The 15000-nt window shown below is 37.1% G+C and overlaps 2 protein-coding genes across 2 annotated transcripts in view; one reads left to right on the top strand and one right to left on the bottom strand.

Moving 5' to 3' along the window:
• The window catches only part of LOC119579520 (dolichyldiphosphatase 1-like), a 13322-nt gene extending 10306 nt beyond the window's left edge, over positions 1-3016 (top strand). The window contains exons 5-6 of the mRNA XM_037927389.1: positions 2035-2163; positions 2291-3016. Of these exons, the coding sequence (XP_037783317.1) occupies positions 2035-2163; positions 2291-2420 (259 nt within the window). The 3' untranslated portion in view covers positions 2421-3016. The remainder of the gene's footprint in view (positions 1-2034; positions 2164-2290) is intronic.
• Positions 3017-3851: 835 nt separating this feature from the next.
• LOC119579519 (endoplasmic reticulum-Golgi intermediate compartment protein 1-like) overlaps positions 3852-15000 on the bottom strand; it is an 11475-nt gene continuing 326 nt past the window's right edge. The window contains exons 2-8 of the mRNA XM_037927388.1: positions 9315-9449; positions 7797-7888; positions 6804-6932; positions 5842-6000; positions 5618-5718; positions 5335-5457; positions 3852-5174 (exon numbers count right to left, since the gene is read on the bottom strand). Of these exons, the coding sequence (XP_037783316.1) occupies positions 5067-5174; positions 5335-5457; positions 5618-5718; positions 5842-6000; positions 6804-6932; positions 7797-7888; positions 9315-9449 (847 nt within the window). The 3' untranslated portion in view covers positions 3852-5066. The remainder of the gene's footprint in view (positions 5175-5334; positions 5458-5617; positions 5719-5841; positions 6001-6803; positions 6933-7796; positions 7889-9314; positions 9450-15000) is intronic.

The following is a 15000-nucleotide window of genomic DNA, read 5'->3' as shown; positions in this document are numbered from 1 at the left end:
CTTTCTGCACTCTTTACTAATCATTCTTATCACTCCAGTCTTAGCTGAATTTTAATTTAATTCACATTTCTGTCACCCCGGCCTGCAGACAAAATTTTCCATGTTGGTATATTCCCGTCACTTAGCCTTCATTCAAATTTTTTTCATGATGTGACAGTCACATCATCTGGATCCAATGGGGATTAATTGTACTAGCAGTAGGGTAAGTAGCTGGAATGCAGTTGTATTAAATATTGTTATTTTTTATTTAACCCAATGCCGACGGAGAAAATTAATAAAAAATGGGGAAAATGCTGTGCTCATTTTTTATATTTTTATGAAATGTCTCTGCACATAGATGGCTCTGCTAGTGCTTAGCTACAAAGGAGTCAATTAGTAGATCTTGTGCCCTTACCTGATTTCACCTTTCCTTGTATTGGCGGGAAAAACAAATTGTTTACTAGTGCTATGAATATCAATGTTGTTATTTTTATTGTAAACATTAGAATTAATATAATGTTATAAACATTAGTAACAGCAAAATCTTCTTCTTTTAACGGTAGGTTCATGTCTGAGCCGCCGTGGTCACAGTATACTTAATTGTAGTTTTCATGTTGTGATGCTCTTGGAGTGAGTATGTGGTAGGGTCCCCAGTTCCTTTCCACGGAGAGTGCCGGTGTTACCTTTTTTTTTTTAGGTAATCATTCTCTCTATTTTATCCGGGCTTGGAACCAGCACTGTCTTGGGCAGGCTTGGCCACCCAGTGGCTAGGTAGGCATTCGAGGTGAAGTTCCTTGCCCAAGGGAACAACGCGACTCGAACCCTTGAACTCAGATTGCCGTCGCGACAGTCCGACGCTCTTAACCATTCGGCCACCGCGGCCTTGATGATCATGGGCTCCCATGATTTTTCTTGGCAATTTAGAGCGGTGGTTTGCCATTGCCTTCCACCCGGTGTTTTTATCGAGTCACCATCTCTATCTACCTGGCACTGACTTGGGCTGGCTTGGCCACCCAGTGGCTAGGTAGGCAATCGAGGTGAAGTTCCTTGAACAGCAAAATAAGATAATGTAAAATATTTTCGTAAATCAATGAAAAGGAGAACGGGCGAGACAGGCAGTACTCGTAACTGGCTCATTGGTGACTTAGTACAAGTGTAGCCATCTATGTTTAAAAACAATTAAACAAGTAAACTCACAGTGGGCATGGCATGTACGTACATGCCATGCCCGTTGGCAAAGGGTTAATAATAATAACAGTGATATAATTGTTTCTTTGATGTCTTATTGCTTTCATTTGTATTTTTATAGACACTGTATCCCTAACTGCTCATGATGTGACAAACCTGTATAAAGGTAATGACTCAAAATACAGATATCACAAAGCTACATGCTAATATTTGGGGATCCAATTTAAAAAATACCTAGAGAATGATGAGTGGTGCTAGTATTTCCATAGGACAGTGTTCTTTCTGTATTAGTTCATTTATATGAAGTACTCATATTGGAAACTCACAGGATGTTTCATGTTTTTATTGTGTTTGCTAAAAGTAGTATTTTATCACAGTAAAATAGAAGCCTAGTCCAGGCAGTCTATTACCAATTTCATACAGCATATCAAATGACAAATATTGACCTTAGAAAATGGGAGTTGCTACTCAAGTAAGCCTAATGCCCATATTTTGGGCCACATCTGTGCAGCAAGGCACCAGGATCCAATGGATAAAGGGCTAAAAATAGGGTACAATGTATTTTGTATACCTCGATTAGATGCATCCATTTCTTATGTATCCATTATCTTTCTATGTCTGTTTGTCTCAAAGGCAGTGATGGACAGGACAATCACACAGCTATTTAACTGATGGACACCACCATTGGTGATGCCAATCATGAAAGTGAAGCTGTAACCATATTTTTAAAAAAACATGCAATTTTTTCATGGATGAAACAAATTAATTTCAGAGGAAACCTCATAAAGTTGAAGGGTCTGCAGTGTAGGTAATCAGTATGTATATGGTTTAATTTTTTATAGTCTGATTTTCTTTGTTGTCTTGCAGAGTATATCTGTTGTACCACACATGGGGACAAGTATTGTGGGGAGCATTGGTGGGAATTATCCTGGGTTTGGGCTGGTTTACTCTTACACATCTGATGCTGACACCGCTTTTCCCCATAGTCGCTTCATGGTAGGTAACAATGTTCTTTAATTTAAAACAGTATATTATCTTGGTCTTATTCTGATATCAAATTTTGATATTGTTAGAAGATAACTATGTTTCCCATTACTTTCTTCTAATCGTTTTTGCTTTTCAGGAAAGTATGTGAAACATTGATGATTCGGGATACTTCCTTAATTCCAAACATCTTATGGTTTGAATACACACATGCCCGCACAGAGAATCGAGCAAGAAGCCGGAAACTTGCATCAATGAAGAGCCAGTAATTTGAGTTGTAAATGTGATTACTACTTTCTAATTTTTTTTTAGTGGTTGTTTGGGCTGTTGGGTATTCTGGAAATGACTTTTAAAACATGCACTCCACTGGGTTCATTGAAAAAATTATACATATTTTAGACGCAAGTGAATTATAATTTTATGAGTTGCAGTATGGTGAAATACTCATCTTAGATGTGGTTTAGTTTATTTATGGTTTTATTAGTAATAATTTTATACCTGAAATATGACAGGCTATCCATAAATGTGAACTGCCAATTTTGTTAATAAAATATTGAAGTGTTAAATAGTATTGTTAGATCTCTCATAGAATTATGAATATTTATTTATTTTTTTTCTATATTGTTTCATGTTGACTATATGTGTTCTAGTTTGTGGTGTAATCCACACTTGTGACTGCATAAAATTGATGATTGTTTGTGTCCATTTTATTCGCATCTTATATTGGAAGACCTGAAAATAATTATTGCAGTCATTTTAGCACTGTTTAAAGTGTAATGCACTAGTCTCTTGTAAGTAGGAATGTTCAACAGAAGACATGGACTTCTGCAATAGATGCCCTGCCAATAAAGGTTGTTTGTATAAATATATTTTTATTTGCATCTCATTTCCTTTTAGAAATGTCCTATTGTGCTCGATTCTTGACACAGCGATAATGCTGTCATGCTTAGTTTTCCTCTTCTTGCCCAGCAGTGAGTGAGGACTATCTAATGACGTAGCATGTATTCTTGATACATATTAAGGTATAACTTTGACTTCTGTAGCATTCTGAATTTGAAAGCGTACGTTCCTATGTATCCAGTGTTAAACTTTTCACCTTCTGCATGTTACTCCCTTGATTTATCTTTTAAAAAATGATTTGAATGTGTGGAAATATTTTTAACATGATTAAGAACAAATCAGTAACAGCCATATTCATAGTCATTGTGTTTTGGAAAAAAAGTTTAAAATCAAAGTGAAAAAAAAAAACATTTCAATAACTAGGGCCAAAATTAAATGTAAAAATTCATTGAGATTTTTAAAAATGACAATATATATATATATGCAGGAATAAAAGGGTATGAATTTTACTAGTCCACATACCAAAATTGTTTTCAACTCTCAAAAGCAAACAGTCTCATAAATAACCAACATTTTTCTTCTCATAAATAACCACTATTTTTCTTATTTTTCATCCATTTACATATTCATGCCTCAATGTACTTATTCATTCCCTATCTTTCATTTTTCTCTCACTCCTTCATATTTTCTTTTCACCCTTTTCTCTGTCTCTTTACATCATTTATTTATTTGTCCATTTACTGTCCCCCCCCCCCCCCTTTGTTACATGATGGGAACCACAGGTATCAAAAGCTCCCATCATTGCTGGATTATTAACCCATTCGGCACATGTATAAAGGTTGATAGAATAATATCAAAAGTAGAATTCAATTTTTTATTAAAACAGAATGCTCAGAATGATAAGTATAAAAATACAGCTTTACACTGATGGCATTCTAACATGCATAATTGAATTTTACATGGGCGGGGGGAAAAAAAAGAATTGCCAAGTGTCTGTCATATCTGTAAGTTTACCACAGATCATAAATCACTTGTGGAATGTTTCCTCAGAAAAGAATACTTCTGGGATTTGATAGTACATATTCTTAATTGTTAATATAAAATAAGAATATCAAATAAGTAGTACTAGTATTATCATTTTGAAGATCATTAAGTCGTTAATACAAAATCTGGACTAAATAGGTTGTATTAAATTAGCATATCACTTAATACCAATCTCATTTTAAGCATTTGGCCAGATATATAAGTTGAGGTAATAGTAATAGTCTCAGATGTGTCAAGACAATTAAGATTGATTTTCCTACTAGTATTTTTTTTTTCAGATTATCAGTAGCTATAATTGGTTAACTGCAAAACAAAAGGTGACCTTCTGTCTGATTCAGTTTCTGTACTAGCTATCTAAGGATAAAATTATATCATATGTACATATGATGAGCCTCTGTCAAACTCACTGAAATTAAACAGCCAAAATTACTTCCACTTTTAAAATATAAACAATTTCTCACAAATTGTAACAAAGATACAACAATTATATATATATATATATATATAAAAACAATCATTCACTTTTCTACTATAAATATGAGCCATCCACACAATACAATTTGTTTTGCTGCAATGATAAAATTATTGTGAGAATCATTTTTAGTGCGCTTCACAATTGTACTGACCACTGAAGCTGATCAATTATTTTGACTCAGATTGTTAAAACAATTTTTGGCTTAACATATGAGCTTTAAAGCACTACAATCACGACCCCCTAAAACACACATTTTCACAGTTAAATAAAAAGGAATCAAAGCCCTGTAGGTGGAGGAGTGAAATGCAAGACCTGAATCCTGGAAAAATTGAATGACTAACCAAAAGAAACCCTGAAGTTCCCAACCATGGTCAAATTTGAACACACTAAAATTCTTTTGCAAACCATCAATAGTAACAAAGAATCACAGACATATGAGAATAAACAGGAGGAAGCCATACAATGTTATGAAGTGAAACAATTAAGAGGAAGATCATTTTTCAGATAAGAGGGAATGGCAATCCTTCCCTGCAAAACTCTCTTCATATTTGGATATTCAGCTCTGTTTTCCTATTTCAATTTTTTTGAATATCTCGGCAGCAGTGAAGATAAAGGAGTCAATGATGCCGGCAACAGTGAATGTACCCCCAACAATTGCACAGACCTGAAAGCAAATATTAAGTATAATGTAAAAACTGCTATGTAAACTATGATTACTAAATTTATTTTCTCTAAATTCATATCAGAAAAAAATAAAGAAAGAAAGAAAAAAATACTACATTACTTTTGCCTACACTTAAAATAAGCCAAAATATAATACTCACAGTGGTAATAAATGAATAGAAGGGTGGTCTCTTGAAATGATATTTAACAGTAATTGGCGTTAAGTCGTATCTAAACCACACAGCAGGTACCACACGACCACCATGGCTGAATGAAACATAACTCTGAAATGTGGAAATACAAAGACAACTATAATCATGGAGTACTCAGAATCAAAAATTATACATGATAAGAAGGTGACAAAGATAGGTACCAATAATCTCATAATGAAAAAACATACATGCATATTCACACATATTTCTACTAAAAATATTTTTTTCTTACCCTGTAGGCATAAGTGTACTGGTATGCAATGACTTGGTTTCCACTGGAACTCTCATAGATGGTTGGAACAACTTTCATCACATAATCATGAGACTCCAGTGCTGTAATTTGACAAGAAAAAACATTATTCTATACACTAGTAACATGTTTAAACATTTCATCAGAGCCATCTTTGATGTCAATAATTTACAGAATATAGACCTTGTAAGTTGCTAGTAACTCACAATTGCCATCAATCTTAGCACGCCCAAGCAGAGGATTGAAGGTACCAGGAACATCTGGATTGTCAATCTTGCTCCCAAAGCGAACTTCATGTATAACATGCGCAAAGTCAATGTCCTTTGGCTGTTCATCCGCAGAGTGTGTGGAGACATGGAAATTTCCTGTTGAATAATAAAGTAATTATATTTCCATATCTATTTGCCATTCCAAAACAATATGAATCCTATAATTAGTTCAAATAAAAAAAACATGAAATGGAAAAGGGTCTTCAGGATCCCTAATAAATAAAAATAAAAGTGGCAGAAAAATTACCGAGCAAAAAAAACTGCTTTTTATAGTCTCAGCAAATAAAGTGAAAGGACAGTTTAAGTCAAATTGTTTATATGATACACTGCACATCTTAAACATCTAAAGATCTAACATAAGTATAGTACTGAGGGTCATAGCATAAAAAAAAAGAAGTGGCAGACAATCCCACAGTTGGTACAATACGAGTCCTCTTTACGTCTTCCTGGCATTGTCAACCAGACATTCATGGCAAACAAAACATTGGAACATTGATCTGACTACGAAATCCAGCTATACTCCCCTTCTTCATCCCAACTTTCATAGGTATTTTTCAACAATATTAAACTGAATGCATTAAATTGATTGAGAATTCTTTTTTTTTTTTTTTTTTTTTTTTTTTTTTTAAAATTATAAAGTAATGGGTAAATTTAACAATATTCCACCTTTTGAAGTATTTACCTAGACTTTGTGCAATAAAGTAAACAAATTAAAATTCTCTGTATCATTCAAACCTAGCATTAATAAGTCTATCAAAAACATGGGATAAGGATCTCCTGCCAAAAGTATTGCTTTTCTTAATGCCTGGTGAAGCACTGTTAGGCATTTATTTGCCAGCAGTTACATTTACATATACTCTGAACAAAAAAAAATCTAACCAATATCATCTCTCCCTTACCTGGTACTTTGTTCACAAGGAAGTTTGCCTCAAACATGCAACCATCTTCACCAATGGGAGTCTTGACGGTGTTCTCAACAAAGCCTACTTCATGGCGGCCAAGGTCATCCTGAATGTCCAAACCAATATCTGTGATCAAGAAAGTAATAGATTTGTAAATAAACTACACTTACAATAATCATTACAAAATAATCACAAGAAAGCAGTATTTCCAGTTTACTCAAATAAAATAATTCTTGGAAACAAATATAACAAATTTCCTGGTATCCCTGAAGCTTCTAAAAACAGACTTGTCAAAATAACATATATCAAGCTTGGTTGTATGCATAACCATGGTATCAGCAGTTGGTATCATTCATCCAGCATCCTTATGCAATTTTTAGCACTATATTAAAATTAGTTCTCATGCTACATTTACAGCTTCTATGTCACATTTAGTGCTATTATATCATCAAATATGTTAAAATATGAATTAAATGGCTAGAAGATAACTTTTCTTTTATACACATCAGTATCTGACAATAGTGCAATACATACAGCCACATGCCTATGCATCAGGCATATTGCAGAGGTAAGAGCTAACATCATGTGCATAACGCTTACATTAACAGTGTCACATTCATGGCCGAGTTGAGTGTTTACTTTGCTGGAATTCATCATGTGGTGTATCATTAATAACAATGATTCTTATTCTTATTCTTACTATCACTATAATAATAAAAGTGCACTTGTAAAAAAACATGCAAGTATATATGATCTCATCAAAGGCAAAGCATAACACCCAAGGCAAAAGCAACTGATTTGTGCTTAGCTGATAAGTCTGATAAGAATGCTGATGATTTATGCTCCAAGACTGTGGCAACTTTTGTGCAATATCATACAGAGATTATACTGAGTATTATACAAAGCTATGCATTGTTACCAGTACCAGGCCACTAGTGCAACAAAAGAAGGTTTCTTAATGTCTTTGCACACTCAGAAAAAACAACTTACAATCACACTTCAGCCGTGGTAAAGATATTTTAATGTAGACTGGTATTCTCTCTGTTGACTCGCCTGGGTTATCTACATACAGCTCGGAGACACTAGAAGAATAAACACACACTCATGACTTGTGAAATATTTCATAATAGATATGATAACGGGCGAGTGAGTGAGTGGGTGAGTGAGTGGGTGAGAGTAAGTGAGAGTGAGAGTGAGAGTGAGAGTGAGAGAGAAAGAGAGAGAGAAAGTAAGAATGAGAGAGAGAGAGAGAGAGAGAGAGAGAGAGAGAGAGAGAGAGAGAGAGAGAGAGAGAGAGAGAGAGAGAGGAGTGTGTGTGTGTGTGTGTGTGTGTGTGTGTGTGTGTGTGTGTGTGTGTGTGTACTCTGTGTGTGTGTGTGTGTGTGTACTCTGTGTGTGTGTGTGTGTGTGTGTACTCTGTGTGTGTGTGTGTGTGTGTACTTGTTGTGTGTTGTGGGGTGTGGTGTGTGTTGGTGTGTGTGGGTGTGTGTGTGTGTGTGTGTGTGTGTCTGTGTGTGTGTGTGTGTGTGTGTGTGTACTCTGTGTGTGTGTGTGTGTGTTGTGTGTGTTGTGTGTGTGTGTGTGGTGTGTGGTGTGTGTGTTTGTGTTGTGTGTGTGTGTTGTGTGTGTACTGTGTGTGTGTGTTGGTTGTGTACTCGTGTGTGTGTGTGGTGTGTGTGTGTACTCTGTGTGTTGTGTGTGTGTGTGTGTGTTCGTGTGGTGTTGGTTGTGTGTTGTGTGTGTGTGGTGTGTGTGGGTGTGTGTGCGTGGTGTGGCTTGTGTGTGTGTGTTGTGTGTGTGTGTGTGTGGTGTGGTGTGTGTGTGTGTTGGTGTGTGTATCTGTGTGTGTGGGTGTGTTGTGTTGTGTGTGTGTGTGTGTACTCTGTGTTGTGTGTGTGTGTGTGTTGTGTGTTTGTGTGGTGTGTGTGTACTTGTGTGTGTGTGTTGTTGTGTGTGTGTGGTGTGTGTTGTGTTGTGTTGTGTGTGTGTGTGTGTGTGTGTGTGTGTGGGGGTGTGTGTGTGGGTGTGTGTGTGTGTGTGTTGTGTGTCGTGTGTGTACTCTGTGTGTGTGTTGTGTACTCGTGGTGTGTGTGTGTGCTCTGTGTGTGTGTGTGGTTGTGTGTGTGTGTGTTTGCTGTTTGTGTGTGTGTGTACTCTGTGTGTGTGTGTGTGTACTCTGTGTGTGTGTGTACTCTGTCTGTGTGTGTGCGTACTCTGTGTGTGTGTGTGTACTCTGTGTGTGTGTGTACTCTGTGTGTGTATGTACTCTGTGTGTGTATGTACTCTGTGTGTGTGTGTGTGTGTGTGTGTGTGTGTGTGTGTGTGTGTGTGTGTGTGTGTGTGTACATGATATATGAATATCACCATTGGTACCAAAAATAAAAATAAAGAGAAACCTTAATAATGATAATAATAATAGTCATAAAACATTACCATGATTATAATTCCCATAAAAATATACTTCACATCAAAAAGGCCAGTAGTACCTTTTTGAATAGGCGTACTTACATTTCTCCAGAGAGGAAGTGGAGGAGCTCTGATGTGAAAAGTAGAAGCATAAAGGTCATACATGTTACACTAATTATGGCTCCTGTTATGGTAGGCTGAGTCAAGTCTTTTGGCACTTTGCGATAAATGTCCAATCTGCAAGTATAAGAGTGAAGCATTTGATCAGTAAGCGAATACGAACACAGTAACACGAGGAAAATGACAAGATAATTCCTTACAATATGATGCACTTGCCACAGACTAATCTCCCAAAAGTTATTCAGTAATCTAAGTTGCTGTGACTGGGTGTGCCCAACTGACCAAGGAGTGGGTTGATGAGTCCCAACAACCCCCCCCCCCCCCCCAGAAAACGTTGTCTTCACCTCAGTCAGCACAGCAACCCATACCATAAAGATGAACCAAAGATAAACCCTCATAATGATCAAAGGAACACATATACAGCTACATTCCAAGTGTGGCAAAATTTACAAGATAATCAGCAGCCATGCCGATTTTACTGACAGATGGAAAGTCAAGTCTTTCTCAAACTCAAAATGCCTTGGGTCTAGTGCTCTGGCTAAAAAGGTTTACAGATGGTAGAGTAATCTGAAAGAGATGTCTGTTATGTGTTCTACGCTATGTTTTCTTTTCCCTTGAAATGATCTAATTCATCACTTTATTCAGCCATACCATTTTCAGTATAAGTTTAATTATGAATAAGCTTTGATTAAGGAAATGTGACTAAATATGCAATTTGTATGTTACAACACTACAAATTACCAATTACATTCACTATCAAATTAATAATTCAGAACCATTTATAATCATTGTAATAAAATTTCAGGACAATACTAAATACTTATACCCTCATATTCTCACCTGCTGATTTCCAAAGAGTGTAAACCAGTTCTATAACCCCTCTTGAACTTTTCATATTTCTAGTCTCTTCCTGTTCACTTTCTCTGAGCAGATATATCTTTTATCTCAAAAATCACAATATATATTATATTTATATTATATATTATATGTGGTCTAATTACTATTTTCAACCTATATATATTATCATCCTACTGATACTTTGTTTTGTGTGTTTGTAAGATATATATATTTGTAATTATGGATTTGCAATATAAAAGAACATCTGAATAATAACATAACACTCTTATTATCTGCCCATCCTGAATTACAGACACACCTTACACACACGTGCACACACACACGCACGCACACATACACATAAACACACACACACACATACACACACACACACACACACACACACACACACACAAACACACACACACACACACACACACACACACCTTACACACACACTTTACACACACCTTACACACACCTTACACACACACACACACACACCTTACACACACCTTACACACACCTTACACACACCTTACACACACACACACACACACACACACACACACACACACACACACACACACACACACTCTTTTCTGATATAAATATACAGATAAATACATATACATATAAATCCAGATGGATATCCCTACATAAGAACTATCTACTCAATATTCTATGTAATTTTACAATTCATTAATAGTTGTGTTTAAATATTTCATTTTTTCTTTATAACAGTTACAAAGATGTTACAGTATGATCAATTATGATAATAGTCCTTGATTAGTACCACTTCTGGTGGACAGACTTATGAAATGAAAAGAAACAAAAATGAACTGTACACTAACATACCTAAATTAGCATACACTGACCCAAGTAACATTAGTTATATGTATGGGAGTGACTTCCCTGCCTGACCTACAAGGTAATAACATTAACCCATTGCCGACGGGTGGCATGTACGTACATGCCATGACATGTCGGGACCATCTGCCGGGGGCACGTACGCACATGCCATAGAGTATGCATGGACATGCCATGAGTTTTTTTTTGTTACAATCACGGCAAAAGATTATTTTTTTGCCAGTGAAAGTGTGATTAAGTCGGTTCTAACACTTTCTCATTTTTGCCATGCAACAAACAAAAAAAATGCAACAAACCGACAATTTCAACTCCACATTGCTTATTTTATTCGGACTATAGACCGAATAATGATCAACTATGGAGTCTATATAACAACAAAAATACCCTTCAGTCTCGATTTATCATGAAGTTTGGCAAGTAGAGACTGTAAAAAATAATGAAAATTGAAAATACAACATATCTTCGTAGTATTACGAAGAAACGGCATGGGATGCTGGTATTTGGCATGAGTGGTCGCGCATGCTCGGGCGACGATATAAGCCCCCGGCAGCGAGGCCCCGGCCTCTATGAATGCTACCCGTCAATTATGGGTTAATTAACATTAATCTGATTCAAAGGTATGCACCATATGTATGGGAGTGACTTCCCTGCCTGACCTACAAGGTAATAACATTAACTAACATTAATCTGATTCAAAGGTATGTACCATAGATTGAGGATTTCTGGCTCCTGGTATCAGTGCTCTAACCGACATCACTTGACATGGTGTAGTAATACGGATACAGTGGCCAAGGAGATTGACCACATCTTTGTTAGCACTCACAGGAGAATCCACCAGAACTGCAGGGTTTACTGGAGTGCCGAGTTCTGTGTACACCATTAGACTGGTTGTGGCAACCCTTCAGGGCCATTTCAAAATCCCCTGTCCTTCTAGTGTCCACCCTAGGGTGTTTCATCTGGACAGAGTGAGGGGGAAGGAGTGTGCCTGAGGGTTCAGTGCAGCTATTCTGATCAATTGGTACTACTTGAACACCTGATGGACCCTATAGCTCTGTGGGATGCCTTCAAGTGCTCATTACTCCATTCACAAATGCCCTAGATCAAGGCAGAATTTCATCTTCTAGGAGATGCTAGAAGCCAGATGTGTATCACATGGCTTTACTGAATGGTGTTTGGGATTTTTGATGTTCATTAGTGCACCTGCACCTGACTCGGACACTATTGAGAAGCGACAAGGAACAGTATATCAGGAATCTAGCTTCAGCATATCAGGAATCTCCTTCACCCTGCCTACCATGCCCTGAAAAAGCTGAACTCTAAGCCCTCCTTACAGATGACTGTAATCCACTTAGTGGATGGACAGCTCATCTCAGATCATGTTGGGGCTTGAGTGTGTTGGGCAAAGTATTTTGAGCAGCTGTATCAGATCACTCCTCTATCAGCTGGTTGGATACAAGTGGTGTAGCAATCCCTGTGCCAGATCCACCATCAGCAAAGGACCTCCTACCCTGACTGAAATTAAAGAGGTGATCTCTAAGCTGAGGAGTGGCAGAGCAACAGCATATGCAGTATACCTGCCAAACTATTAAAGACTACTGGTGAACCTATGGTGTGGGGCTTGCATGCTGTCCTGGCTGCCATCTGGTAGTCTGATAGTCTGACCTGCTGAGGGGTATGGTCATCCCTCTCTGGAAGGGGAAAGGAGATCATTGGAACTGCAACTACTGTGGCATCACAATGCTCAGCCTACAGGCAAAGTTCTTGCCTATATTTTCCTGATACGGTTCCCGAAGACCATCTACTAACGCACCAGAGACCGGTGCAATCTGGACATACTGAATCATTGTGGAATGCCTTCATGAGTTTGGTTGTGGGCTGCTCACAGCCTACATTGTGCTCAAGAAGGCATTTATGAAGCAATCTAAGCAAAATCAAGTTCACTGATCTTGCTATTTTTTCTTACTCCCTGGAATCTCTAGTGGCAGCTCTTGATGCATTTAGCAAGGAGGCCAAGCCTTTGGGTTTAAAGATCTAGACCAAGATCCAGGATTTTGGTGACATGTTATAAGAAGCTGTTCTATTGATAAATGCTTGCGGAGTGGACATCAAAGTCACTGAAAGCTTTAGATACCTTGGTAGTGTAGTCCATGACTCTGGGTTGTCAGACCAAGAAGTTAGTAGACAGACTGGCCTGAAAGCAGGTGCCATAAACTCTATAAACAAGAGTATTTGGAAATGCTGGTACTTGTGTAGAAGGACCAAGTTACTTGTCTTCTTCAAAACCTGATAAGGGAGGCAAAATCTTGATGCTATCTTGTGCCTTGGAGTAGTGTCTTGATGCCTTTTTCAACAAATCCTTGCACCAGATCATAGGGTTCAGCTGGCAGGACCAATGTGTCCAACCGATGACTACACTGTTAGACTAGTATAGGACCTGTTACCTGCACAATCAGGGACCACTAACTCAGGTTATACAAGCTCCTAGCTCATTTCCCTGTGGGTAACGCTGTCTATCAGGTTGTCTCTTCCCAAGACAACCCTGGGTGGAGGAGGCCTGTGGGAACTAGAAAATCATGGCTTGCACAGATTGACCAGACCTGGCACGAGGAGTTAGAGATAGGCCAAGAGCCTACCTGGTGGCTCGCTATGAGGAACCCCCATGATTAGAAAGGAAGGACTGATGCTGCTAAGAACCTGCATCGGTATTATCTCCATTGATTGAAAGGAAAGTATGATCTTTAAATCATAATTTTACTTAACCTATGATACATAAAATTGGTATAAATTTGACATATATGACATATATTCTCTCCTTTTTTTTGCCAACAGAAACCTGCTATTATGCAGATGCTGGCCCTAATAAGTAGTAAAGGCATATGGACTTTCTTTGGTCCAGTCAATATCTAGTTGTTGGTGCCAGTGACATGCAACTTTTAATGAAAATTTATAATATTCCCCCTCACTTCATATATACATAAAACTATATTTTACTTCAATTCATTGGTAATTCTTTACAGTATGGATGCACTTGACAAAGATAAGTCCCCAACTCCACTTCACTGTATTCAACAATCTACATTGTTGTCTCTTGGGATGCCCTTCAGATATTGCCCAACAGGAGGGTTGATAGGGGGCTCTCCCCCAGAAAACACTGTCTTCACCTCACTATGCACGGCAAAATCAAGCTAAAACTCGGGAGTACTATGTGGACTAGAATGTGAGTGGCACTTTCCAGAAAATTTATCCTTTATTTATGGAATTACTGTTTATATCTGCTGATTATTTCTTGTACTAATAACTGCAACTATTTTGGCCTCTAGAAGAGTATCATCTACAATTTACCCTACCTCAATGTATCCATACCATAAAGATTAACCCAATTCATTCAACACACCCTCAAATAAGTTAAATTCATATTTAGAAAGTAAACAAAGCTAAATCTATATAACCTATTTGGATTTTTTTGTTTGTGACAAATGGTTGAAATAAGGTATCAACAGCAATATTGTCAAATAATTATAAAGTTGCCCATATCCCAAAAGGAATCTTCTTATTTACTGTAAAGCCTGTAACACTTTCCTTCCGTTGCCTACCCTACTAAAATTCTGTCAACAGTCCTAGAAATATCTGAGGAGATTATGCAGAAAATCTAATCTGATAGGACTATGTGATCTAATATTGGTTTTACACTGGTCTAATATATAATCTCTTTCCTGAATTTCTATACTAGTCACACAACATTGGGGTGATAATTGTACATGCAAATACCGTTCTTACAATTACTTACAGTACAAATATACTTATCTCACTGACAAATGAATGCACTTTTCGCAAACTTCTATATTTTCAAATAACTTACTTTATACAGAAAGCCAAGTAATATAATACATTCATGGAAATAAAATACTATTGCATTATTAATGTAAGGCAAGACCTTTACTTTTTTTTAAAACTCAATACT

Source organism: Penaeus monodon, chromosome 12 (genome assembly GCF_015228065.2).
Source record: "Penaeus monodon isolate SGIC_2016 chromosome 12, NSTDA_Pmon_1, whole genome shotgun sequence".
NCBI classification, from domain to species: domain Eukaryota; kingdom Metazoa; phylum Arthropoda; class Malacostraca; order Decapoda; family Penaeidae; genus Penaeus; species Penaeus monodon.
Note: the sequence above shows the minus strand (reverse complement) of the source record. Positions and strands in the feature narration are given on the sequence as shown.